Below are 26114 nucleotides of genomic sequence, written 5' to 3'. Positions count from 1 at the left end.
CGGACAGTTGGTAAAAGTCTCACATTTGCCCCGACCCTCACAGAGAACTTTAACCCTCCTGCTGTCTGATGGTGGTGCAACACAGCAAGGCACAACCCACGCAAAAAGCTTGGGGAGCGCATTGGTGACAAATCACTAAAAGATGATCAAAGAGCCAACAAGGAGAGGTACTTAGCTGAACCTCACACGTACAAATGAGGAAGGATGTCAGGGATGGGAAGGACCTGGACAGCTTTGGCTGCATTGACCATGAGATGCTGGAATCCTGGGAGGATGGAACAAAGCAAAAAGCAGGACTGCAACTGAGATTTCAGGAGAGCAGAGTCTGGGTTGATCAGGGACCTGCTTGAAAGGGTCCCTTGGGATATGGTCCTAGAGGAGGGATCATGAGAGATGGCCAATTTTGAAAGACCAGCTCCTCCAAACTCAGTAATGGTCCACCGTGACAAGCAGGAGATTGAGTAAAGAGGCCTGCAGAGATAAACAAGGAATTCCTAGCAGAACCCAAATATAAAAATAGTTGAAGCAAAAACAGAGGAGGAATCCTGGAAGAATATACACACTGTCTGAGTATGCAGGGAATGAGTTAGAAAAGCCAAAGCCAATCTGGGGTTGAATCTGGTGAAGGATGTGAAGCACAAGACTTCATGTATTTATCAGCAGCAAAAGGAAGACTGGGGAAAATATGAGCCCAGTGCTGAATGGGGCAGTGGCCTTGTGACAATGGACATCATAAAAGCTGAAGTATTCAGTATGTTCTCTGTCTAAATCTTTAAGACCAGGTTTCAGAAACCACCACTTTTAGAGACACGTGGGATATTCTGGAGCAAAGACAACTTGGTGGAAGAGGATTTGATTAGAGAATATTTATACAAAATAAACTTACATAGAGTCACGGGGCCTGATGGGAGGCACCCATCATCAAGAAGGGCATTATTAGTATAAGGACCAGAGGAGTGACTGCTGCCATTCAGAGGGACTTCAACAGATTGGTCAAATATGAACCTCATTAAATTCAGCAAAGGGAAGCACAAAGTACTTCACCTCAGTAAGAATAGCCACATGTATCAGTACATGCTAGGGGCCAACTGGCTGGAAAGCAGCCCAGCAGAAAAGGATGTAGGGATCCAGGTGGACAAGGTGAGTGTGAGTCAGCAACATGCCCTTTTGGCAAAGAACAAGAGCATCCTGGGCAGTATTGGAAAAACTGACAGAGGAATGAGGGAGGTCTTAATTAGATCATGAGATGAGTCTTTCTTCAGAGAAAGAAAACTACATGGGATATAATTATCTTTCTGTATTCCTTCATCAAGTGGTTGATTAGAATTCCGATGACAAGGCAGAAATACTATCCTGTAGCTGTACAGTCTCTTCCTCTGTCCTTTATGTTAACGAGACTTCAAAAGGCTGAGGATAATGCAGAAGTGAAAGTCTCCAGAAGCATTTCCAGAAAAGTGCACGTATTCATTGCAAACTGTCAAAGTTGCCTTAGACAGATAAGAATATGAAGTTATATTCAGGAACACTGATATCCTTTCTTCACTGCTGCTTGGCAGTGCTTTCTGAGGTTGATCATTTCTGCTTTGCTTTTGACATTGAAAAAATAAAGAAATCAGGAACTACAGTACTTTGCTTCCATGTTCTAAAATAAAATATTAACATCTAAGAATTCCTGAAGAATTTTCAGCTCCAAAGAGGCTTAGATTAGATGTTCTGCTATTCTTTATTTATAGCATACATTCCTACTAGCTGGAGATTACCTTTGGAAGAATAAAATCAGCATACAGAAAGATTTTCTCTATTCAGCTGCTGCACTTACTCCCATTAGTTCTGAACATGATGTGAGTGCCCTTATTCTAAATATTTATATTTTCAGACTAAAATGGCAGACACTAGAATAAAAATTTAGCATCACATTGATTTTTGGTTTTGTTGTTGCCCCAGTGGAACATGGCAGAGCCACCAATATAATTGTAGTGTGCAATGCTGTTTGAGTAATCCACTTTTTAGCAAAATGTAGAGGCTTGCACTTCAGGTGCTACTTTTATTAATATTCTATACAATAGCCAATGCAAAGTACAATGCAAAATTGAAAGTATCAAACAAGAAGCTGAAAGAATTCAAGACAAGTTTACCATTAGTACAATCCCTTTTGGGAAGCAAGAAAACCATAATTTACCCTCACATTAATATTGCTGTGTATTTTGATAACAAATTACTGCTTATCAGATGGAATCTAAATCATTTTTGAGACTCAACCATTTAAACAGACAGACGCTAGCTCCATTTTGCAGCAACATGAATGCCCATGGAGACTGGGCACGTAGGAAATCCCACCAAAGTCATGAGGTGACACCAAGTTCAGTTGGTAAAGAAACGTTAAACCAACAACCCTAATTCTTGCTTCTGCTACTTTCCATCTTCGTCTATCAAAAGAAAGTACGCGGAATTGGCTGTAACTGTTACCTGATTGTATTGCTGATGTTACAAAACACACGCAGAAACACCCTGATGTGCCCTAAAAAGAAAAGGCTGTAATTCAACCCATCATCCTACTAGCAGATGGTCTGGTGCTATCTTACTTACCAGAGCGAGGAAAGTGGTTTTTTGCACAAAATGCACAAAACATAGAGCTGTCACCAATATGTTAAAGGCTTTATTTGAGAAAAACAAACCTCAGGAATTATTCTCAGAAGACATTCTCAACTGAGACCTTTAATCAAACAAGCCTAAGCAGACAAAGCTACCATAACATTTTTTTGCTGTCCTTTGTCTTGTGAGTATCTCAGTAAACATCAATTATGAAATCTGAAATTTAAAAATAATGATTCAGCATTCTGTATTGGCCTGCTCATGGAAAGGAATGTCTGCTGATTCCTTCTCTCACCTTTCCTTTCTATTCCAGAGAATCTAGAAGAACTTGGGCAATATTGCTAGAAAACATAGGTAGAAACTGGAGATAGCTTACTTTTTTTTTCCTCAGAATTGTTCAAAGAGTGGATCATTGCAAACACTGCATGTTTCTCAGAAACTAACTGAAACATGATTCCTCTTGTGATGAGGAACTTTGACTCAGTCCTGAGAAGGCTAAACCCACTCTACTTTTATTCCCTTCACTTTCTTTCTCAAAGAGCAAAATGTTAATACTTTCTAGACCCCAGACTCGGGGCCTGTATCTTCACCTACTACATTCCATTAAAAAGTATGAGTTGGAAGCATTAAGAATCTTTCAGAAGAGGGCCCATCCTTCCCTGTGTTCTCCTATCTCAAAAGAAATAAAGAATACGCAAATGCACATAAACAAAAAGGGTAATACATTGACAGTCGTCATACACTGGTAATACATTGGCGTTGTCATACATTGATGAAAGAAAAGAAGTGGAAGAAAGATCTGATTGAAACGTATTTGTATTTGAAGCTCTTGGTGATGATCTAGATTTATGCGTCTAAATTACAATTAAATAATGTTAAAGTTGTGAGTAACTCACAAGGGCAAATAAATATGCAATTAAAGAGAAAATATACCATATGTCCTTTGATATCTAGCCATATTGCAGTGCATTAAGAAAGTCATAAAAGAGACACCCTGTTGTGGTTATGTGTTCTGAGACATGTGGCACATTTCCATTGTAGCTATCTATTTCCTTACTTGTATGCATCTGTGCCATTATTTACATGTTGTTTCTAAAGTAGAGCTGTGGAGTCTTTTTCCAGTGTTTCTTTAGATCTCTTGCTATTTATGAATATAGAAGTCCAACGTTTTAAAAATAGGAATGAAAAATCATCACAAAGAAAAGGGAAATAAATGGATTTAATTTAACTGCCTGACAAAACTAGGGAAAAGATGTGGTTTTAATTATTAGGAATGAATGATCTTACACACATACCAGTTGAATTCTATACACCATTCTCCCATATTTTGTGTGGAAAATAGGAAGGCACTCTAAAGTTTTTCATATTTAATTTGGGTTATTTTTGCAAAATATGATGGCCAGTTACTCTGTTCATTTTACGGTTTCTCATCCGTAGAATCTCTTAGGCCTATTTTTTCTCCTCTACTTATCATCAAGATGAAAATGTGGGAGAATACGGAGTAACATTTACGTCTTCAAAGCGGTGCTTCTTTGGCTGACACGAAAGCATTATTTTCTCCAGTACTGTGATCACCAAGATACCCCTATGCAAAATGTTCTGTAGACAGCAGCTGGGTAAGCAGAGGATGGGAGCAAGATAAGTTATACATGTGGGAAAACATTTTGCTGAGCTCTTGGTGTTTAGTGTATTTTATGAGAAGACTTACTGTCCAGTTAATGAAGGGGCCTGCTGCCTTCGGACACGCTCACACACCTCACCAGTTCCTAAGAGCCATGAGCATACTTCTGCTAAAGAGTGAAGTCCTTGTTTTTCTATTTGCAGCTAGCTAAAACATAGCACTTTCTACAGCTGTCTCGCATTCTTCATTCCCAGTGGGCTGGAGGACTTCTCCTATGAAGACAGCTTGAGGGAGCTAGGCTTGTTTAGCTTGGAGAACAGAAGGCTCTGGGGAGACCTCACTGCGGCCTTCTAGTACTTGAAGGGAGCTTATAAAGCAGGAGGGAGACTGACGTTTTATGTGGCCTGATAACAATTGGACAAGGGTGAACGGCTTTAAACTAAAAGAGAGGAAATTTAGGTTAGATGTCAGGGGGAAGTTTTTCACTCAAGAGGGCGGTGAGGCGCTGGCACAGCTGCCCAGAGAAGCTGTGGTGCCCCATCCCTGGAGGCACTCAAGGCCAGGTTGGATGGGGCCCTGGGCAGCTGAGCTGCTGGGTGGCAGCCCTGCCCACGGCACGGGGTGGGGCCGGGTGGGCTTTGAGGTCCCCTCCAACCCTGTAATTCATTCTAGGGATTCCTCACTGTTCGTGATTCTTAAAAAAGCCCCATCACTTTAAGCAGAGCTGTTGTGACTGAGTTTACTCAAAGAGCACAGAATGGTAACCATGAGTCACCGTGATGGCTATCACCTTGACCAAAACAGGTTTCTCCTGTCTTCTCGCTTTTGCTGTGCTACGGTAAAGTGTGTGGGAGACGGGGAAAAAACCCTGTTAATACAAACGGGGCTGGGAAAGGAGCCAGCCTGAGGAGCGAGCATGCCCCACACAGCCTTGCCGCGCGCAGGCGGGACCAGCTGCTCCCCTGCAACTTCTTGGTTTTTTTCGTTTCTCCACCTGTCAGTTCAGGCAGCACTCCGAGGAGCCGCTCCCCGCCCCGCCGGCAGAACGGGCTGCCCGCGCGCAACCAACTGCCGCCACGAGGGGAGAGGCGCAACTCCGTGTAACGCGAGAGCCGCCGCGTTCCCACCTCCCCCCTCTGCCGGCCGTACCACTTCGCCGCCTGTCCGGCGCTGAGCAGAGCGGGGTCGGAATGTACCAACGCCGCCAGAAAGAGAGGGGCGGCCGAGGAGATCGGCGTGGCCCGGGGCGGCCGCGTTAGAACGGTGCAACAGGCTCTCGCTCCCGCTGCTTCGGTCAAGCTCCTAGAAGCGCTCGGCTCCCCTTGTGGTTCCTTTTTCGCTGCTGGAAAGCGAGGAGGAGCTCTCGGTTCAACTTAATCCTTCCCCGGCGGGAGCAGGATGGGCCGTCCCGCTGGGCGGCCGCCCCGCCCCCCGCGCAGCTCTGTTCCCGGATCGCGGCCGCCTCCCGCCACCGCGGGGTGCGCGTGAGCGGGCGGGCGCGGGTTGGGCCCTGCTGGCGGCAGCGGTGCGACATGTCGGTGGCGTTCGCGGCCCCCCGGCAGCGGGGGAAAGGCGAGATCACGCCGGCCGCCATCCAGAAGGTGAGGGGGCCCCTGGGCTTCGCGCCGTGAGGGGACGGCGGGGTGGAGCGGAGCGATGCTGAGGCCTCGGTGCTGTGGAGGGCTGCGGGCCTGGACTCTCTGTGGGGCCGTGCGAGGCCGTCAGGGAAAACGAGCCGGGCTCTGCGTAACTGTGGGCTCGGCCTCCGCGGAGCGAGTGCTGAGGCCGCCGCGAAATAAGGCCCTCTCCCGCTCTGCCCCTCCCCTGAAGCTTAAAGGTAAGCGCTATGGCCGGCGGCCGTGACAGGGCTGCTGCTGGAGGGAGCAGCGAGAGGGAAGCGTGCCTGTGGTGTGTGCTAACCCTCGGTGTTCCGTGTTGGCGGAGGTGAGGGAGCGTGCTTGAGTTCAGTGCTGTTCTTTGGAGCTTAACCGTAGGCCCTCGCTGTCAGCATTGCAACTCTTGCTCTGAAATCTCTCCCACTCATGGTGGCGAGCTCCTCGTGTGGGAGCTCGTCAGATACAATCAGCTTCTGGCTTAGGAAAGAACGTGGGTGTCAACAGGGAGGGTGTTGCAGGCTCAGGGCGTTGTAGAAGACCTGGGGCTACAATGCAGCCTTACACGGTACCGTAGCAGTCTGTGCTTCAGAAGTGAAGGTGGGGAATGCATATCCACCAGGTAGAAAGCTGCCTGCAGGCTACAGGTCACTGACCTGTGTGTTGAGAATGTAGACAACTAGGTTTTTCTTGTGCTGTAGTCAAGCCACTAATTTGGTGTTAGTGTACAGGCAGAACTCTGCCATAGCTGAAGCTGGAGAATCTTTGTAACTGGCACATGTAGGTTGTCAGAAGTCTTGGAGGTGTCTTCATCCAATTAGAAAGAAGGCTATCTTGTGATAGCAGGCGTCTGTATCTTCTTCAAAGAACTTTTTTGGTTTTCCATAAAGAACAGCTTGATAAAAATTGTATAAAACAGTGCTTTTAGTCATGTCAAGCATACAGTTGTATTCTTTCTTGTTTGTTTTCCTTTGCTTTCCTTCTAGCTTTATTTATTTTTTTATTTATTTTCCCCAAGATGTCTAGCCTATATGGCAGCAGTGAGGAGAACAACCATCTCTCTGGCAATTCCAAATTCTACCTGTATTGCAGAATGGCTTAGATTAGAAGGGACCTTAAAGCCCACCCAGTCCCACCTCATGCCATGGGCAGGGCTGCCACCCAGCAGCTCGGCTGCTCAGGGCCCCATCCAGCCTGGCCTTGAGTGCCTCCAGAGATGGGGCACCACAGCTTCTCTGGGCAGCTGTGCCAGCGCCTCACCACCCCAGGTGCTAACATGCTTTAAGTATGTGCTGCCTTTCTCTAGACGGTTGGAAACTTTTTGAGGAGAGCCTTAAGGCTTCCCTTAAAAGTACTCTATATACTATATAAATTATACTAACTGCTTTTTCCCCAGCTCTTTTTCTGTTGAATTTGACCACTGTGTTTCCTTAACACTTGATGTTAGCACATATGAAGTGTGCCAGTGTAGGAGTGTGTTCAGGAACCTCTTAGGTGTGTGCAAACGTAGTTCTACTTAGTGTCAGGATATTGTGGTTCTGTCTGTGGTTCCTGCTTAAGGGTGGTGTTTCCAGGTCCAGTAATTTCAAGCAAGAATAATTTCTCACTGGTTGTTCTACTGTGTTTTGGTGAATTGCTAGTTTGAATTTAGGACAACTCAACTGTTTGCTTTATTCTTATCTGGATGTAAATCCTGAGTGGACTGCTATGAGGTTCTTTGTAATAGAGGTGGATTAGTCAAAAGGAATAAAAAGAAGTTGGGTGTTTTTTTTTTTTGGTAGAATTTGCTGAAGTTGGATTCCTAGGGAAATGAAAGTGAGGTAATTACAGTGCTTGTGCTTCCCTTGTAGAATCATAAACCTGGCTAATCTCAACCATGTTCTAACTTGAGATGTTTTGATTCGGTGTTCGGAAGAAGGGAAGAGCCTCGAAGATGATTAAGATCGTATTAGCTTTGTGAAATTCAGTAGCTGAGTGTTACATCCAAAATGTAAGGGTAGGGAAGAGGTGACCAGATTTGCAGATTTAGGATGTGACACTTGGTAGGCTGCAAGGGTCTGAACCAGTTTTCCCCTGAGATGAACCAAGAAATTGATGTAAGATTTTCCATTTAGCTGAACAGACTTGGGTAACTTGGTTGGTAGCTCAGATTTGCCATGGTTTTACTTAACTCCTGTCTGATCAGAGTGCAGATGAGTGACAAAGACACGAGCATGAGGATGTGCAACTGTAGGAAAGCAGGCTGTATATTTTTTCCTGTTTGTTAGCATAGAAGATCTTTATTTCATGAACTTACTGCAGAAGGCTATGAGACCTGCAATTTCCCATGGTTTTAGAACTTTATTTTCCCCAGAAAAGTAATTAGCATGCGTTCATATTCCCAGACACTTCTGAAATATTGTTTGTTGTGCCAGTTAAACCACACTTCAGGAGCATGTAATTATACAGGACATTTATAATGTAAATATGGCCTAACTTTTCAACACATTTCCTTGAAACAGTCGTGTGTGTTAAGCTCGGTTTCTATCAATTAACCATTACAATGCCTTTTATTATTGAATTGTGGCCTTTAGAGGGAGAAGGAAAACTTATGCCTCAAGTTTTCAAGCTCGTTCTTTGGTTGAGATTACATGAAAGCTCAGAAAACTCACGCACTTCTTGTAGATCGAATATAGGTATTTAAATAGGGAACATCGTAAATGTAGTTAAAATAATGACTTAAAACCCTTGTACTGAGACCTATAAAAGTAAAGAGGAAGAGCAAAAGAATGTAAGTAATTGGTTAAAGTAGGGCTTTCTGGAATACTAATTTTGTTTGTTTTAAAAATGAAATCAAACTTTGAATAGTAAGACTCATAGTTGTCTTCAGTTATTTTTTTCCCATAAAGAATGTTACACTTACCTCAGACTTCTTTATTGTTTCAGATGCTGGATGAAAATAACCATCTTATTCAGTGTATAATGGACTACCAAAACAAAGGAAAGACATCTGAATGCTCTCAGTAAGACATTAATCCAAATCTACTGTGGACCGGGTGAATTTCCATCTAGTTCAGTTGTTGATTTATTTAACTCACCTTGAAGGAGAACCACGCTGAGAAGAGTAGAAAAATATTACTGCAAATAATGTGGTTAATTTTTTTCTTTGCTGTGTAACTATCACTTCCATCACTGAAACATTGCAACTTGAATACTGCAAGTTGATAGCATAATGACAAAAAAAAAATGGGGACTGTGTAATTGAGGGATCTCCCTCTGTGCTGTAATTACAGTTTGGGAAAGAAGTAGTTTTCTTTGCAGACCTTTCAAAATGATGTAGTATTTCTGCTAACTGTTTACAACTTGCCTGAGAACAAGCAAACTCCACCTTAAGTTTGGCTTGCCAGAATATACCATGTCAACCTGTTGTCTAGTGAGGTTTCTGGAGGGTGAGGCAGCTGTGGACCTGGACAGATATTCCTCCATGTGATGACAGATGGGTTATTGCAGTGTGGCTGTTGAGGCCCTTTCTAAGAGGCTGGTAATCTGTGGGGAAAGCTGGGGTGACAAATGGTAGGTATTTTTGTTTCAAGGGATTACTTCTATTGATATGAGTAGAGTGTAGTTACTATATTAAGCTGTTTGCAGGCCTGTAGTTATATACTTGTACTCTGCTCCTGCTTACAAGGTTGTTCATTTGACTCTGGGCTGGATGTTGATACTCTGGAATCTGGTTCTGCAGCAGAAAAAAAATTCAACAGTGAACATTCAAATCTCAGGGTCCTGATGAAATGTTTACGCTGTTCTTGATCACAATTCATATTGATATGATGCCTTGCATCTAGGGACATCATAAACACTAGAGAAAGAAAGCTCTTTTTCTGTTGGAAATTACATCAAACAGACACGATCGTACTCTAAATACCTCCTAGTGATTTCGTTTAGGGTAGGAAGTGAAACAGTTGAGGTCACCGTGTTTTCGGTTTAATTTGCAATGCAGAAACTGCAGAGAACAAGCAAGCCAGATTCGGCAGAGAAGTTGGGAAAGGTTGGTCAATAGTGAGATGTGAGGAAAGGATGTAGGATTCCTAATAACTCTTGTTAATTAGGATCCTAATTAAGAATCCTAACCTGTTAAGGATGTAGGATTCCTAAGTATTCTTGTAAGTTGTTGGAAGTTGTTTCTTGACATGTGTAGAGTTAAATTCCAGGATTGTCACTGTGACTTAAGGCCTCTTTTCCTTTGTTCATTTTGGTAGATACCAGCAGATGCTACACACAAACTTGGTTTATCTAGCTACTATAGCTGACTCCAACCAGAACATGCAGTCTCTGCTACCAGCAGTAAGTACAAAGTAGCATAAAACTGAGGGAATAGGTGTAATTTGGATTCACGGGGAGGGGGAGATGTTTGAAAAACTGTCCAAATAGTCTGCAATTTACTATGCACTGAATACAAGATGGAATGTTTCTTCATGTCATATTTGAAGTCTCGTTAGCTCACTGCTTATGTTATGCTCAAAATCTGAGTTACTTAACTGAAGGCTTATATTCTGGGATTAAACATGCTGTGCATGCAAGTTGTCTGGCGTGGCTTATAGATGACTTTGTTTTTTCTCAACTAAGAAGTCTCCTTGATCAGCTCTTACGACAGTACTCTCTTCCCCCCCCCCCCCCCCCCTACATCAGGGAAAAGTGAGGTATTTTTATTTTACTTGTTTTCTGCTGGAATATCATCCATTCTTCAGCCTTCCTGGAATGGGGTTGGGTAAATATCAGCTTTGAGGTACTTTAGGTGAGTCTCGTAAATTCTTTCCTTCTCTCCTTTATCCTAAAGCAACCTCTATGCATCATGGATAATGCTAATGTATGAGAAATAAGGTTGTGTGGGCTTGTCTTGAAACACTGCATAGCTTTAGTATTGAAGCATTTGTTGGACAATGCTTGCTTCTTTTAAAAAATATGTATTTTCTCTGAAGCTGTGTTGCTGAACTTCTTATTTCATAAGATACTGCCAGTTTTTCCCCTATTTTTGTTGTTTGTGGAGTGGTGAGGAAAGATGCAGTAAGCATTAAAGTAACTTGCTGTCTGGTTGTGGTTTTGTGTTAATCAGAAAGCTCTGGGAGTTCACTGCGAGTAACACAAGGAACTTCTTTTGTTTTTTAGTCATAAGACTTTTCTTGAATTAATATAGTCTTGATTCATTTCTGTAATATGAAGCTAAAAAGAATGTCTATAAAACAGCCATTCCTAGATACTAGTTCTTACCAACTGAAATTGAATTACTTTTTCTTTGGTCTCTGGAGAAGTGTTCTCCAATCATTGCTACTAGCGAGGCATCTTTTCAAGTTGGTACCTAGAGGACTATAGAAACGGTGCTTCATTATGTCCAACCTGTTGTGCCTGTAGAGGCTTCTCTTTATAAATCCAAGCTTGTAGCTGTGGGGGAAGGGAAGGAAACCTTTAAGAGGGCTGTGTATGTTACTCAACTAATATGTTCTTGGAGGCTTAATTCATATCCTGGTTCTGATGACAACTGGAAATGAATTTGACCTTATTCTAGTCCCTGGTGCACAGCCCTCTTCTTATAGTTGAATGCAATGACATTCTCTTCTTAAGGAAAAAGTGAGGATAGGGCCATGAAGGGTTTTCACAGACCTGGACTGAAGTGCATTTCTGCTCCTCAATGTAAGGAATATTTTTCAGCAATGACAAAATAGTATAACGCTTTTCCTCCTTTTGAATAACTGGATAGGGAATACAAAGGTAATACAAAATTAAATTTAGATGTTCAGTCTTAGTGAAGTGTAGGCACTTTCACCTACGAAGTAAAATCTTAAAAGATTTGCTTGAAATAGGGTAACTTAAGCAGGTAAGGACAACTTTTTGTTGAAGTTTTTGGAAAAATCATTCTCTAAACAATCTGTCTTCCCAATGAATTTTAGCCAGGAGAATTTGGGAATGTGTGAGCTACTGCTTGTTTAATATAAGATAAACTTCTTCAAGCTTGCTTCATTTAGTTTTTCACTTAAGACCTAAGGAAGCTTATGAAGTGTTACATTTCAGTTCACCACACTTCTGTGGCAGCATTTGAACAGTCTTACTAAAATTCAAGTTTTGTGGCTGACACCAAAGAAATATGAAGCAAGATAATGTGTGTGAACACCTCCTTTTTTTTTTTTAAAGTAGTAGAATATAAAAATGTCACAGTATTGCTGTTGCAGTAACTTCTCATATGATTTAAGATGGCTGCCTCTGGGCAACTTCTGAAGTTAGGTTGTATCTTATCTGCTCCTATCAGGAGGATCGTTCTCCTAGTAAACTACATTTCTTTTGTTGTTTGAATTTTATTTTGTTCTCATTTTAATCAAATACGCTCTCAGGAAATTTCAGAACTTAATATTTACTTGCTGTAAAATATTTTGCGTGTCAGAATTGCTGCTTTTAAAATGAGCAAAAGGTCTAAATGACCACATTCGTGAAAACTTAATATGGGGTCCGGATTGTTTTGCCTTGTAACTTCATTTTATCCTCCTATAGTAGTCTGTGGATTTAACGCTTCAGTATTACTTGGGAAAAGTGTTTGTACTGTGTTCTTTTTCACATTTTGCTGATATTATTAAAGGTAGTTGCTGCATTCTTCCTGTCGTTTGTATTGGACAGATTGGATTTTATATAAAAAAGATAAAAAGAGAAGCTGCTTTGCTCTTTGACTGCGTCTCTCAGAATGCACTATTGTAATCAAATAATTGTACATCTTTTCTGAAACAAGCTTGATATTGCATTCAAGGAACAAGATAAGTCTTATGTGAAGCGAAATTATAGTGAACCAACCATGTTGCACAGAGAAATGCTTTGAAGGATCTGGACGTAAGGAGGAGTTATAACAGATGAAGTAAGCGCTGCAGGCTGTGAGTAAGGAGAGCTGGAAAGACTTTGAAGCTCCAATGTCATAATAAAGTTCTTGTTTTTACTGTATAATATAATATTCAACATTTATGATGCATGACTCCTGTTACAAGAGAGCTTCCTGCACATCAGAATACAAAGGAAATGTGAGGTTAATCTCCTTGAGTTGACCAGCCGCAGCAGCGTCAATAGCAGTGTTAATAGGGTAGTGTCTTCTGAACAGGATGGGAGTGGTAGCTAAGTCTGCAGTTGATGCAACTTTGTGTTGCCTCTTACCTAAGTTTACAGGTGCTTTCCTTGGACAGCAGTGGAAAATCTGTTTACCATCACCATATTGGATAAGCTTCCCAAAAAGAGCTTGTGTTGTGTTCTTTGCTATACACGTGTATTTGGTTTCCTTTGGTCTAATTTTAAGGGAAGTAACAGCGAAATATTGGTGTCCTTGAACTGTAGAGAACAAAGATGCAATTAAAGGTCATTACTGGGACTTCCAACACCTCCTCCCTCTCCCCCCCCCCCCCCCCAAATAGTAGTGTGCATGGAAGTAACGTGTTCCAGACTACACGATATCTAAAACTACATCTTGCTCTCCCCAACCTTTGTTTTAATTCTTAGGATTTCTTGAGAGAATGACATTAAAAGGTTATTGCCAACTGTTGAATGAAATGAGACTTACCTGCTCCAGCCTTTTTCCTCTCTCATCCTGCTGCTCTTTTACCAAGAATTTCTAAGATGGCAACCCCACGATGATAACTTTTCTGAAAGGAATAGAGAGGAGGTTTTGTCCTACACTTGTGTGTGCATGTTAGTGGTTTTTATAACAGGCAGATATAAAGGTCTACAGGAATTATTAGATAGGGAACTTCTTTTTGGTGCTTTAAACGCAGAAGTATCTCAGAGTTTCTCTTATGCAGTGCAGCTTGCATTCAGCCAGTACATAGAACTCTTGATTTCATTGTATACTTCAAGAATGTGATGAGAATGGCTGATGACTCTTACTGACTTTATAAGAAAGTGAGTTAACTCCCCTAGCAAACTAAATTCTCTGTGTGAAGTGACTTGGAAGAGAGCTCAGTGCGTGAGTTACAGGAAAATGTATGCATCTCACTAATTTTTTCTTGATATCATAATACTGAAGAGTTCATTAATAAAATTAATAGTGATTTTTTTCTTGCTTGAGAAATTTCTCTCAAAAATAAAGCTGCTTCTAGGACTTGTGTGATTCTTCCATCTGTTTTTCACAATGTAGTTCCCACCTTGTCACAGCCCAAATCATTATTTTTACTAAATAGTTCTAATATAAAATGGAGGTTTTTTTTTTAAATAAACACACATTGTCAACAAAAACTGAAATGCTGCTTACTTCCAAAGAAACACAATCAAGAGGTAAAAATTAAGTAACACTATCAGCACCTGAACAAAACTCTTCCTCAAGCTTCATAGAGTTGGAGAATGACTTCGGGTGGAAGGGACCCCAAACCTTCTTATTGGAAGACAGTTGTTTTTTTTTTGCTATTTTTGGTGGGGGGGGGAGGGGTTTTTTTTAGTAGTTAAGAGTTCAGGTGGCTGAATGGGGGTCTACAGTTCAGTACCTTTTCAAATGGTTGCTATTTGATCTATGCATCTAATGTACTTGGAATGTTATTTAGCTTATAGAAACAGTTTGGAGACCTAGGAGCTGCTAGGGCTCTGAAGTTATAGAGTATGCGCTCTAGTGGTTTGGTTTTTTTTTTTAAGTATCCTTCATTCTGGACATAAAATTAAACGCTAAATGTTTGAGGCAGTCTAGTCTCTATTGTATGATAATGGAAAATCTGTTAGTGGTGTTTTCTTTCCTCGTGATCACAACTGGCATTGGTCTTTGAACTTTGGGCTTAATTCTTCACATAGTGAATGATGGGGTTAAATTATTTTCCAAACAGAGACTGAAAGCAGTAAGGGTATGTTATTCTGGATGAGCCTTTTGGAACCTAAGCCTACGAAAAACTCAAGTTCAACTGTAAATTGAAGTAATAGGCAACAGGGTGTAAAAGGAAGATTCAGTGTTTCCTCTCATGAGGCAAATGAGTTATTAGTTGGAAGTGGGGCATGAATTTTGGAGAAAAATCACTCCTGCTAGATGTTCAAAAGAACAGTTTTCCAAAATAGAGTAGTTTCTAGAATGCTTTTTGAAAGACAAACCCTAGGTAGGACGTGATGAGAGGAATAGTAATTGAGCTGAAATCTCTGAAAAAAGGAGGAATGGTGTGGCATTCATATTCTTTATACTGTGCAGCTACACTCCAAGGAGGATTTCTGTCAGTGTTTGTGCTCTTTAAAACAAGGAATTTAGATGCTTTTGGTTGGTGTGAAGTTTCACGTTAGGGTAACTTAAACAGGAGAGCTATTTCCCACCTGTTCTTCGAATGAGAGGCAACCAGAGCAGCTCTGTTTGGTACAGGTAAATTAAACTTTGCGTTCTGCACTGTCAGTAGAAATCATCAAGCTATTGGAAATCTTGAATTGGTAGCAACTTACTTATTTGTGCCTCCAGCCTCCTTAAAGAGCGTCGTTCCTTCATCTAATTCTTTTGGTAACTCTCAAAAAATATTTTTTGGCTCTGTTTTGTGAGCCAAAGGTGCAAGTGGTATGAGCCCTTTGATGACATCTGTAGCCTCTAGTTAGGCTGTCTTTGTAGCTAAGGAATGAGAGATTTGGGACATACAGGTTTATTTTGAAGTACCACAATTCCAATAATTCAGCACTGTCCCTGTGTTTGCATGATTTTGGAGACTAAATGCTTTCAATTGAATGGCAAAGGAGATATTTCCTGAAGTGATACAGTATTAAGGGTCTGTTAGAGATGAGACGTAATTCTTTATGGCTGTCAATAGCCTAGTTCTTAGGCATGACTGTAATAACCAGCCATAAACACAGTGTGCTGTGATCTAGCTGTATGAGCCCTTACAGAGAGGTCTAGTGTGTCTGCATCAATTAATTGACTTTGTTCCATGGCCAGCACATGGGTGTCTGTTCCCATTTTCTTTGCATGAGGTTTTGGATGTTTCTGACCCCTGCACGAACACTGATTGCCTACGTGTTCATCATATGTAAAAACGTGGTTGTGGGATATTAGGCAAAAGAATTAGTTTTACAAATAATCAGATTTTATTCTATTTTTTTCACTCGGTGCGTGTAAGAATACAACTAAGAAACCTCTCATTATGAGGAGGAAGTCCTGTAAAGCTATTAGTATTGCGAGCTTGTTAGAAAACCTAAGGGCCAAAGAGTCAGGTTTCCTATAACATAGGTTTGGTGAGCTGTTCCTCACCTGGTTTGTTTGTTGACTCTCTGTAACAACACCAAATCTGTAAGCTGTGCTGTATCTTTTGGGGCCAGTAGAGTCATCCTATGATACGTGATGCATTTCTAAATATGTGAATGATACATGATGCGTTTCTAAAAGAATTTTCAGATTGTGGATCCCCATCTTACCCACTTTTCCGGGTGGTTTGTTTTACTCCAGAGGAATGTTTAAATGTCAGAAAGAAGTTTCTCTGTTGGACAGGTTTCCCTTTACCTGCTTAAGCTGACGTAACCAGTGCTGTACTCTCATCAGATGCAGTTCTGCTACGTGATGTTTTACTGTTTTTGTCTCATGAACCTATCTGGAGAAATCAGTGGAATAATTATGGAGAAAGGGGGATATTCTCATTCTGAATTAGTTCAGGTTAACTGCGGGACTGTGTAAATGACTGTGTCAGCAACACCGATAGGTTACTATTGGGAAATGGAGAACAGCTGCAAGGAGTGCTGCCAGTGCTTATCAGAAGTTCTTAATAGAATGTGGGGTTTTGAGATGTTACCATGTTATGGGTGGATTCACAGACCACTTGAAATAAGAGGATGGCTCTAACTTCTGTAAGCTACTTTGCATGTATTGCTAATCAAGTGTGTCCACATGGGGAGCTAGTGCACCGTGCACAAAAAACTGCTGACATTGCCTCCAACTTCTGCGGCTGATGTAGAAATCACTAAAACACAACGACCGATTTGATTAAGGTTATGCACTAAAATGTAACTCCTGTGCTTGAAGATGTGATTTGCCTCTCTTCAGTACAATATTTGTACAATACATTTCTGTCTCAACCCCGAACAGTTTGCTGAGAGTGGCACAAAGCACACTGGTAATATCAATGTTATTTGTACAGATGCAAGTCCTTTTGACTGTACAGCTTTGCTCTTTCTTTAATGAAACTTACATCAGGTTCAGCAGGATTCTTTGTGCTTTAATTGAGTTTTCTTAAGGTGTGCTAGCTGAAATAGAGATGGAATTTTTCCCTTATGTTATTAAACGTGAGCGAAACCTGTAAATATTGGACCGGGTCATAAAGCATCTTAAAAGCCAAAGAGTCAGGAGATTAATGGTCATGAAACAGAAATCATCTGATATAAACAGCATTTTATGGGCAGCTACAGAGCACCTCTTAATTTGTCTGATCCCAGTAGCTGAAGGTTCTCTGAGTTCATGCCCACAGTTAACTTATTCCTAGTCTTTCTCAACAAAATCATCTGAATTTGTACCAGATCGTTTGGCTTGTGATTTAAATGATTTCTAGTTATGTCAAGAGTTAAGAATTCTGTGTGATTACTTTTTAAGTATCAGAAGAGCTATTACTGTATAGACAAAGTATTTTAGGGTTAAAGTTTCTAACCCTTAAAATGGGGTTAAGGAATATTTGTACAATGAAATAGTTTTAGGCTGTCATTTACACAGTTTGAAACAACTGAAGATTCCAGCTTCCTCTTGAACAAAATGCATAATTACTGCATTATAAAATGTTGTAACATTCGATTCAAATATTAAGTCAGAGTTTTTTCTGATTGCTGAAGATATTTATATAAATTGAGACTTAGGAACTGGTTGTCATTGTAAATTTAGAATTCCTTTGCTGGTGTCACAACTACTTCCCGTCATTATAGCACAAGTTACATTTGTAATTTACTTTGCAGTTTAGATACAGTTGTAAATGTTTTTTCACGTGAAAATCTCCCCTCCCCCCAAGTATTACACTTTCTGAGAATTAATACAGGCTGCTTTTTTTTTTCCATTTAAGATATAAGTGGTACAAGGATACTGTGCACCTAGTAGAAGAGTCATAACCCAATTAAATGAATCTGAGTGTTTTCAGATCTTGGAAATGTATTCCTTTATGATCTTGTTTCCCACTCTGACTCCTCACTAAGTATTCTGCTGTGTCATCACCACCTATCAAAGGGTGCTGTTCTCTGAGGCTGGGACAGGTGCTGTGCTATTAGCAACGTGATATTAGCAGGCCAGAGTACCTCCTGGGATAGGATATTTTGCTTTGCAGAAAATGGTATTTGAGAGCTGAAAACAAAGATGATCGATTAAATCCCGAGTTAGAGCTCTCTTAGAAAGATTAGAAGACTTTTATGTTGGCACTGCATGTAGCTTGTAATTGTTATTCTGAGTGAATTTCAAGAAAATTGAATTTGTGGTAGTGTCCTTTAAATATCTATCACTATGTGTATTGATTAGCGATACTTTGCTTCAGCATATGCTGAACTGTGTTTCCTGACTTGTACGTTTTTACTGCTTTAAGTATTTTGACTACTGAGTTAGTATTCCATCATTATGATACATAATCAAAACTTTCAACCTACTATTGGTGTAAGGAAAGTCTGGTATTTTTGGCATAGGGCAGGAAAGATAGGATAGATAAAAGTTCCAGGTGTACAATTCCACCATGATACATTTTTGTTGAATTTCTTGCATTTGATTTATTTTATGGCTTAAAAGAAAATTGTCAGTAAAAAGCAGTTTTACTGTTGTTACGAGTTTTTGCTTTCAAATAACTTTTAAGATTTGTTTGCTGAAAACTGTCAGCAGGAATCCAGTGTTTATTTTTCTCGATTCTCTCTTAAAATTGTAGGCCAATTTCAGTCTTCCCCTAGTTTAGCTTTCCAGAATTAGACAACGTAGTTTAAACTTCTTGTCATGCTCTGATGAACAATAAGTGCCTATAGTGGCTGTAAATTGCAATACGTATTTGGGAACATGACCCAGAAATCAGTGTTTAGCAAGTGAAGCAACGTTTCATGCTTATCTTACTTCTAATTTTTTAATTTACTTCTTACTGATAGTAAGATGTTAACATCTTCTACTTCATAATTGGAATAAAATTAGAGGAGACTTAAGTTTTCATTCCTTTCTGTCACTTAATCAGAAGAGTGAAGAAAGTAGCCTTTCCTCTGGTTCTTTCAACCTAATGACATTTGGATGTGATCTTATCCAAATGACTGAATGTATAGGGTTCGAGTTGAGTCACTTTGCTTTCACAGTTTTGTTTGTTTGTTTTTCCCTTATTTTTATTTTTATTCAAGTATTTAGCTTTTGAATATGGTGGCAATTTTGCACTTCAGAAGGTCTTTATCATGGTTACTGCATATTACCAGGGATGGTCAATTTCAAGAAAAAAAAGGCTAAGTGACCCAGGTTTACTTCCTTTTATTTAAAGATGATTTATAAGAGGTGTTATTACCACTCAAAGCATGGAATAACTGTGATAGAAACAGGGAAATTGCCATTTTAAAACAATTTTTTCTTCTTTTTTTTCTGTCTGCGGCAAGTAGAGAGATGCTGTAGAGGAATTTCACAGGGGAATAATTATATCTGCTGGAGACGCTTCTTTTTAATTGCTATCAGGTAGTGATTGGTTTATGACCCTGACATGAAAGCTTACAGCGCCCTTTAAAAATATTATATATAACGTAACTCTGTTTCTATCGCATACATGTATGTGTAATTATCTCCAAATCCTATTTAAACCTTGTTCTGATGTCTTGTGTTGATGAATTCCTCAGGTTTATGTGATTTATATGGTGTCTCATATGTTTAATGTTATTCCTCAATTTATTGACTGTTCTCCTGGGGTTTTCTTTGTTGTTAAAACATAAATTGGATGATCTACTTTTTCTGTAGATCATACATTAAATTGTATTTCTGACATATCCTCTTATGTTCATTTCCTTTCCCTGTAAAAATAAAAATCTGTCATTTTTGATTTGTTTCAGGTAAAAGAAATTCAAAGTCTTTAATCACTGGTTGCCTGTCTTTGGAGTCCTTTTGCTTTTATAGTATCTCTCTGTGATTGCTTTCCCTGAACCAAACATGTATTATTATCACAAAAGCCGTGGCATTTTATTTCTTGTGTTTCATACCTGACTTTTGTTAAATCAAGCACTGAAGATAATCAGAAAGTAGATCTATGTATTTTGAGTGGTTTTAATGGAATTTTTCTATTTTTGTCCCACAAAACTCTCCAGGTAGTTGTCATTTTTTTCCCAGATCGGTTGCAGTGTTCGTTCTTTCAGAAGAGTGGTTCAAAATTCAGTGTAATTGTCTTACTTCTTTTCCATTTGAATCTCACCCGTCACTATTCTACTTACTCTTTCTCTTGTAATATCCAACAGTTAATATTGCAACATCTTCAAATGTTGGTGCTTAATATTAAATACTTTCAAGATATCTCTGTATGTTCCTTTATTCTTCGAACATCGTATGTTTTCTTTTTTCTTCTCACTGGGTAGTTTCTGATCAGTGAAAGCATATATCCACATACAATATTTAGCCTAAAGGCTTTGTCAAAAAACTTGTACTAAGAAGTTTTTGTTGCGTATACAACTAAATGTTTTTAATTTATATTTTTGAAGAATTAGGAGTAAAAAGACAACTTCCCTGTATTGACAGTTTACTAACTCATCTCTTTCATTCTTGGAATATTATCACTCTCAGTTTGGTTTCATCAATATACTTGTAGCTTGGAGAGCAAGGTTCGCAAATCTGGGGGATTTGTGGTTCCTAGAATCAGTCCTACTGCTTTTTATGAAAAGAGTATAGTGTTGACTTCTTCCTGGTTATCTCATGCAATAGTTTATATTAATGAAAGATTACATTGGACCTTTCCTTTACATTATTTTCAAGAATCTCAAATGGATTCACACAGGTCTTTGGGCTGTTGGCATACACAGGTGCTCCTCTAGATAAATAAATCATGAGGGCTGCACCAAAAGTAATGCCTCCTATTTAATTATGTTGGCCCATGGCATCAGAGGCAGATGTTGCTGGTATTGTTGGTTGGTAGGGGTTGAACCTTCCCAACAGTATTCTGTTACATTTTGTTACTGTGTCATAAATGGCAGCAGAGGGGTGATCTGACAGAATGACCTCTGACATGGAAGTTTGTATGAAGCAAAAGTGTGTCACTGAGTTCTCCCATACAGAAAAAATGGCACCCGTTGATATTCGTTGATGCTTGCTGAACATTTATGAAGACCAAACAGTAGATGTGAGCACAGTGAGGAGTGGGTGGTGTGTTTCAGCAGTGGTGACAGTGACATGCAGCAGGACAAGGCATGTTGCGGATGGCCATGCAGAACTGTGACACCATGAAATGAAGAGTGTCTTGATCAATTAATCCACATAAATTGGTGAATCGTGACCAGGGAACTGTACATGGAACAGAACATCGACTTCAGTTTGTTGGGAACAACAGTGGCAACATTGGAATATCAGAAAGTTTGTGCCAGGTGGGTCACAAGAATGCTCACACAGGAACAGAAAGAACACCGTATGCAAGTTTGTCAGGACCTATTCAGCAAGGCTGAAGATGACTTTTTTCTGGATCACATTATTACCAGTGATGAGATGTGGTGTCATCACTATGAGCTGGAGTCAAAACAGCAGTCCATGGAGTGATGAGATGTGAATTCCCCGCTGAAGAAGAAGAAGGTTGAAGACGCAGCCCTAAGTCTGTAAAGTGACGTTCTCAGTCTTTCGGGATAGGAGAGGAGCAATCTTTCTAGATATCCTGGAACCCGAGCAAACCATCAACTCTGACCACTCCAAGCTGAAGGCTCAAACTTACGGAGTCAGGCCAGAGAAGAAGACAACCTTTCTCTTGCAACAGAATAACGCCAGGCCCCATGGCCGACATTTTCCTAGCAACAGCACCATCATAGCAGCTATGAAACAGGGGTTCACCTCCACTGGTGCAGATTCTTATGAGTGAGGCTTGCAGGGTCTTGTACTGCATTTTTGCCAGTGATGAGCTACTAGTGGTGACTACTGAAAAACAGTGTTTCGTAGCTGAGAATTTGCTCTATCAAGAATGTTACTGTGCTCTTTGTAGTTGTTGTAGTTTCCATGGAAATAAGTAGTAGGCATTACTTTCAGAGCAACCTATGTACTTATTTGCATTTTTCTTCATCTCCCTCCTTCCTCCTCCTCGGAAAAGCCTTTCTTTGATTTCTTGAGATATTTTTATAAATATTGCAGGGAAGATAACTACTTGCTTGAGGTATTTGAAGAAATGTTGAGAGAATAAATCAGTGCTGTTTCCTCCTTTCCTGTCTCCAAGAAGTGAATACATGTCTCTGTTATCCATGTGTATTAGAGCCATACAAAATCCCAAGTTGGAAGGGTTCCACAAGGATCATTGAGCCAACCCCTGGCTCCACACAGGACCAGCCAATATTCAAATCATATTTCTGAGGGTGCTGTCCAAATGCTCCTTGCATTCCAGCAGGTTAGGGCTGTGCCCACCGCCCTCCAGGTGCAGAACCTTTTCCTAACCCCCAATCTGACCCTCCCCCAGTGCAGCTCTATGCTATTCCCTCAGTCCTGCTGCTGTCACCAGAGAGCTCTGACTCCTCCTGCTTAGTGCTCTTACTGCAGGTTTTGCCATTTCCAAGGCAAAGAACAGGTCCTGCTTTACACTTGGGTGTAAAGAGTTGCTCTTTTTACTATATTATGCTTTGTCATTATGAACATCCTTATGAGTAGTTTAGAGATAAGGGCGGCTGTACTAGGTAAGGACTTCTTTCTCTCTGTAGGTTATTTCTGTGAAGAGAATTGTGGAAAAATACACCCATCATTGTCTTGCAGGATGGAGTTTTGCATGAACCTTTCAGACAGGGTCCTCAAAAGCCAGAGTCCAGTGCTTTCATTGACTCAGATAATTTTTATTCCCCTGGAAGCATTTGGCTAAGGTGCATGAGGAGAATAGTGCAGTCTCACAGGAGATTTTAATAGGAAAATGAAACTGTCTACTGGCAGTTTCTGTGCCTCCTTACATTGCCGAATGTAGAACCTAACAGTAAATTCCCCCTTGTATTTGTTGTTTTTCTTGCTCTCCCTCTTTGAACTCTCAAGGTTACTCAGTTATTTTCCTCACAATTTCATTAGGAAATTTGCCAAAAACATCCTTTCTAGGCAGCTGTCTCTGGACCTTTGGAGGCCAGCACTAATGTGCTTCCAGTCTGTAGGGGGTGTTTGGCACAAAATTATGAACTAGGCCTTCAGTGCTTCAGGGGAGAGAGGAGAAGAGATCTCAAACATTTTACCACACCCAGGTGCAAATTTTTTGCTCGTCTATGAGCATTTAGAGGCTTTCATCTCTGGTTGTACCTGCTTTGTCCTGGTGCAAGGTCTGTTAACAGCAGCAAATTGTTGATAGGAGAGAATTATAACGGGAGAGTTATTTTTCTGTTGAGCAAACACTGCTTTGAGGGAAAGCTTTGTGTGGGAGGGAGTAATTCTAGCAGTCTTAGGCTGTTCCGATATAATTTTTTAATGAGGCATTGATTTGGTTTTTATTTATTTTAAAGCAGTGCTCGAAGGTACCATGGTGCTGTCCGCTTGCAATACTTCATGTAAAATTGATGGAAATCCTAAATGTTTTGCCCAAATTAATACTGAGTTAAACATAGTGGAAAAAGCAAGAAATGCTTTTCAGTGCTTTTTCATACGCCGCTTAGCGATATAGGCAACTGCCTTACCATATGTACATATAATATATTTGTCAGCCTAACTGCTTCTCTTGTTTGACTAAACTGTCTCCTTCCAGCCACCCACACAGAATATGCCTATGGGTCCAGGAGGGATGAGTCAGAGCGGCCCCCCTCCGCCCCCGCGCTCGCACAACATGTCTTCAGATGGACTGGTAGGTGGGGGCCCTCCTGCGCCACACATGCAGAACCAGATGAACGGCCAGATGCCTGGTAAGTTTTTCTCCTCTAAGACATTAACACCAGCGTTGCTTAGCAACTGGAACGACATGGGGGCTCAGGGGATACTAGATTGTTGATGACAAAACTGCTTTGAATGCCCCCAAGTACAAGCTCTCTTAGAGTTTGTTAGCTACAGAGCTACGTGACCTGTATTCAGTGTTTATCAGGCTGCCCTTGGGCTTTGATGTAGCTGACACACAGCATTCCTCTGATGAACAGAACTGGCTAAATTTAGTCTGTTTGAAACCATGCAGTACAGCTGGCTTTAGAAGGCTTACTGGGGAAAGGTATTGGCCTGTGGCTGACTGAATGCAAATCCTTCCATAAAAAGATAATGTGAAATCATCACAACTAAATAATTAGATCATAATAAAATAGATACATTTTACCCACATCCAAAACTCACTCCGTAAATATAAGGGACAAAAAAAATTAGATCACTTTTGTACAGAAAGTCACCAGTTGCCACTAATCCTCCATGTTCTTTATTATTGAAGACATGTGGAATGGTAAGGGATTTGTAAAGAAACAGCCTCCAGATTATTGTTCTAGGTATAAATTTTAAGTCTTTTTTATGCCATCCTGTTTTGTAATAAAAAGAAAAGTGCTTGAGAAGTCAAAAACAAAGCAGTGAAACAAGATGATAAAATTCTACATTATGCCTACCAGTACTGGCTTTGGGCTAACTATTCCCTTCAGCAGTCAGATCAGAAAGGAGGGAGCCCTGGAAAAAGCATGTTTCTTTATAGAGAGGCTGTTTTCCAGAATTTCCACTCATAAAGTCATACTGCCTCTTCGGTGAGAGTTGGCTTTCAACTTAGAATTACATTCCCAGGATTGCTTTTGTTCAGGACCCCTTCCTTTTTTGTATGGAGGAACTTTTCATACGAAAGCTCTTCAGGGTATTGATTCTTCCAGGAAAGGAAACTGCTATCAAAGGATCTCTGTATATTCACCTCTCAGTGGTCCCAAGGATAAGCTCCATGACAATCAACACAGCATATAACTATGCGAAACTTTAGCTAAAAATAAAAAGATAGCTATGGTTTCTAATTTATGTTCAAATCTTGATAAAATGGACCTGATGGCAGCAGCTTTTTGGAAAAGAGGAGCGTAATAGAATCAAAAAGTCTTGTGAAAGAAGTAAATGATAGAAGATCTAGAGGAGAAGTCAGTTTCATCATACATGTTAGCCATTGTTTGTGCTTGGAAGTAGAAAGAACAATATATGCTAGCTCCTTAAGTAGGGCAGGGATATTATGGTTGAGGAGTCTTCTATCCATCTAAGATCCATCAGCTCCCATGGAGAATAGCATTGCTTCTCACAAATCAGTCTCTTTGACCCTCTAGTGTAATCATATTATTGTTATTATAATGATCTTTTCCAAGGAGAAGGATTACTAAGTCACAATGTGAGCATAATGACTTCACAGCAGAGCCACAGGGGAGGAAAGTCACTCCTTAAACACACATATTTTGTAATTAGATAGAATAAGAAAAGAGTGCTTATGAAGATATGTGAAAGGTAAATAGATTTGTTTGGGTATTCACCTAGACAAATGCTTAAAAACAGTTTCCAACTAAGCTTTAATTTAGCCTTTCTTCCCAACATATACCTTTTTTGAATGTCTGTTCCTTCCCGTCTGTGTTTAAGGTTGTCTCTGAGGATGTGAAGATAAACAGCTTAGGATGAGGGCATCTCTAATATTGGGAAGGCATGCTAAAATTGCTTCCTAGTTACACTCTGGAGAAGGGGAAAGAGAATCATCTCATTAAGTGGATATCTGAATGTTGTTTTTCCTTTAGTGTTTGCTAGTTTGCCTGTATGTGAGTCTTTCTGTATTTTGTAGACACATATTTGCTGTTGTTTATTCAATGTATACATTTACTTTCTCTTTATAGGGCACTTAGTGTAAAATTACATAAGATGCTTTATGATAGAAGTCAGATACAAAACTTTAAATAACTGAAGAGATGATCTGTCCTAAAGGAGTTCAGTGCAAGGCATGATAATCCAGGGTCAAAAATCACAAGTTGACTAGAAGAAATAAAATTTGGGCTTTTAAAATTGCCGGCTAAGGATTTCTGGTAGGCCTCATCCGAGTAGGGGCTTCCAGAGGACTAAGTATGGGTAGAAGGGCTGATGGAATGATTAAAAGAGCTCTCTAGTAACAGTGCATGAGCTGCTGAAAAGTTATGCCACAGACCTTTCCCGTTACCTAAAGGGCAAGGGGTGATTTTTCTTAAATTTGTGTTCTGGCTAATAAAGAGCCTGAAGTACTGCTGAGACCCTTAATTACTTCCCCTGACAGATAAGTGTCTGTATC

The 26114-nt window shown here is 40.4% G+C and overlaps 1 protein-coding gene across 7 annotated transcripts in view; it reads left to right on the top strand.

Moving 5' to 3' along the window:
* The first annotated feature begins 5658 nt into the window (after window positions 1–5658).
* The window catches only part of SS18 (SS18, nBAF chromatin remodeling complex subunit), a 42814-nt gene continuing 22358 nt past the window's right edge, over window positions 5659–26114 (top strand). For 4 of the 7 annotated variants that reach the window (NM_001079479.3, XM_046925181.1, XM_015277943.4 and 1 more), the window contains exons 1-4: window positions 5659–5814; window positions 8752–8828; window positions 10065–10149; window positions 23625–23778. In NM_001079479.3, coding sequence (NP_001072947.1) covers window positions 5746–5814; window positions 8752–8828; window positions 10065–10149; window positions 23625–23778 — 385 coding nt within the window. In that variant the 5' untranslated portion in view covers window positions 5659–5745. Of the gene's footprint in view, window positions 5815–5937; window positions 6051–8751; window positions 8829–10064; window positions 10150–23624; window positions 23779–26114 lie in introns of those variants that run through there. The other 3 variants (XM_046925179.1, XM_015277944.4, XM_046925191.1) reach the window with 3 other exon arrangements.

The sequence above is a fragment of the Gallus gallus genome, chromosome 2 (assembly GCF_016699485.2).
Source record: "Gallus gallus isolate bGalGal1 chromosome 2, bGalGal1.mat.broiler.GRCg7b, whole genome shotgun sequence".
NCBI lineage: Eukaryota > Metazoa > Chordata > Aves > Galliformes > Phasianidae > Gallus > Gallus gallus.
The sequence above is the reverse complement of the archived record's forward strand: the minus strand, read 5'-3'. Positions and strand labels throughout refer to the sequence as shown.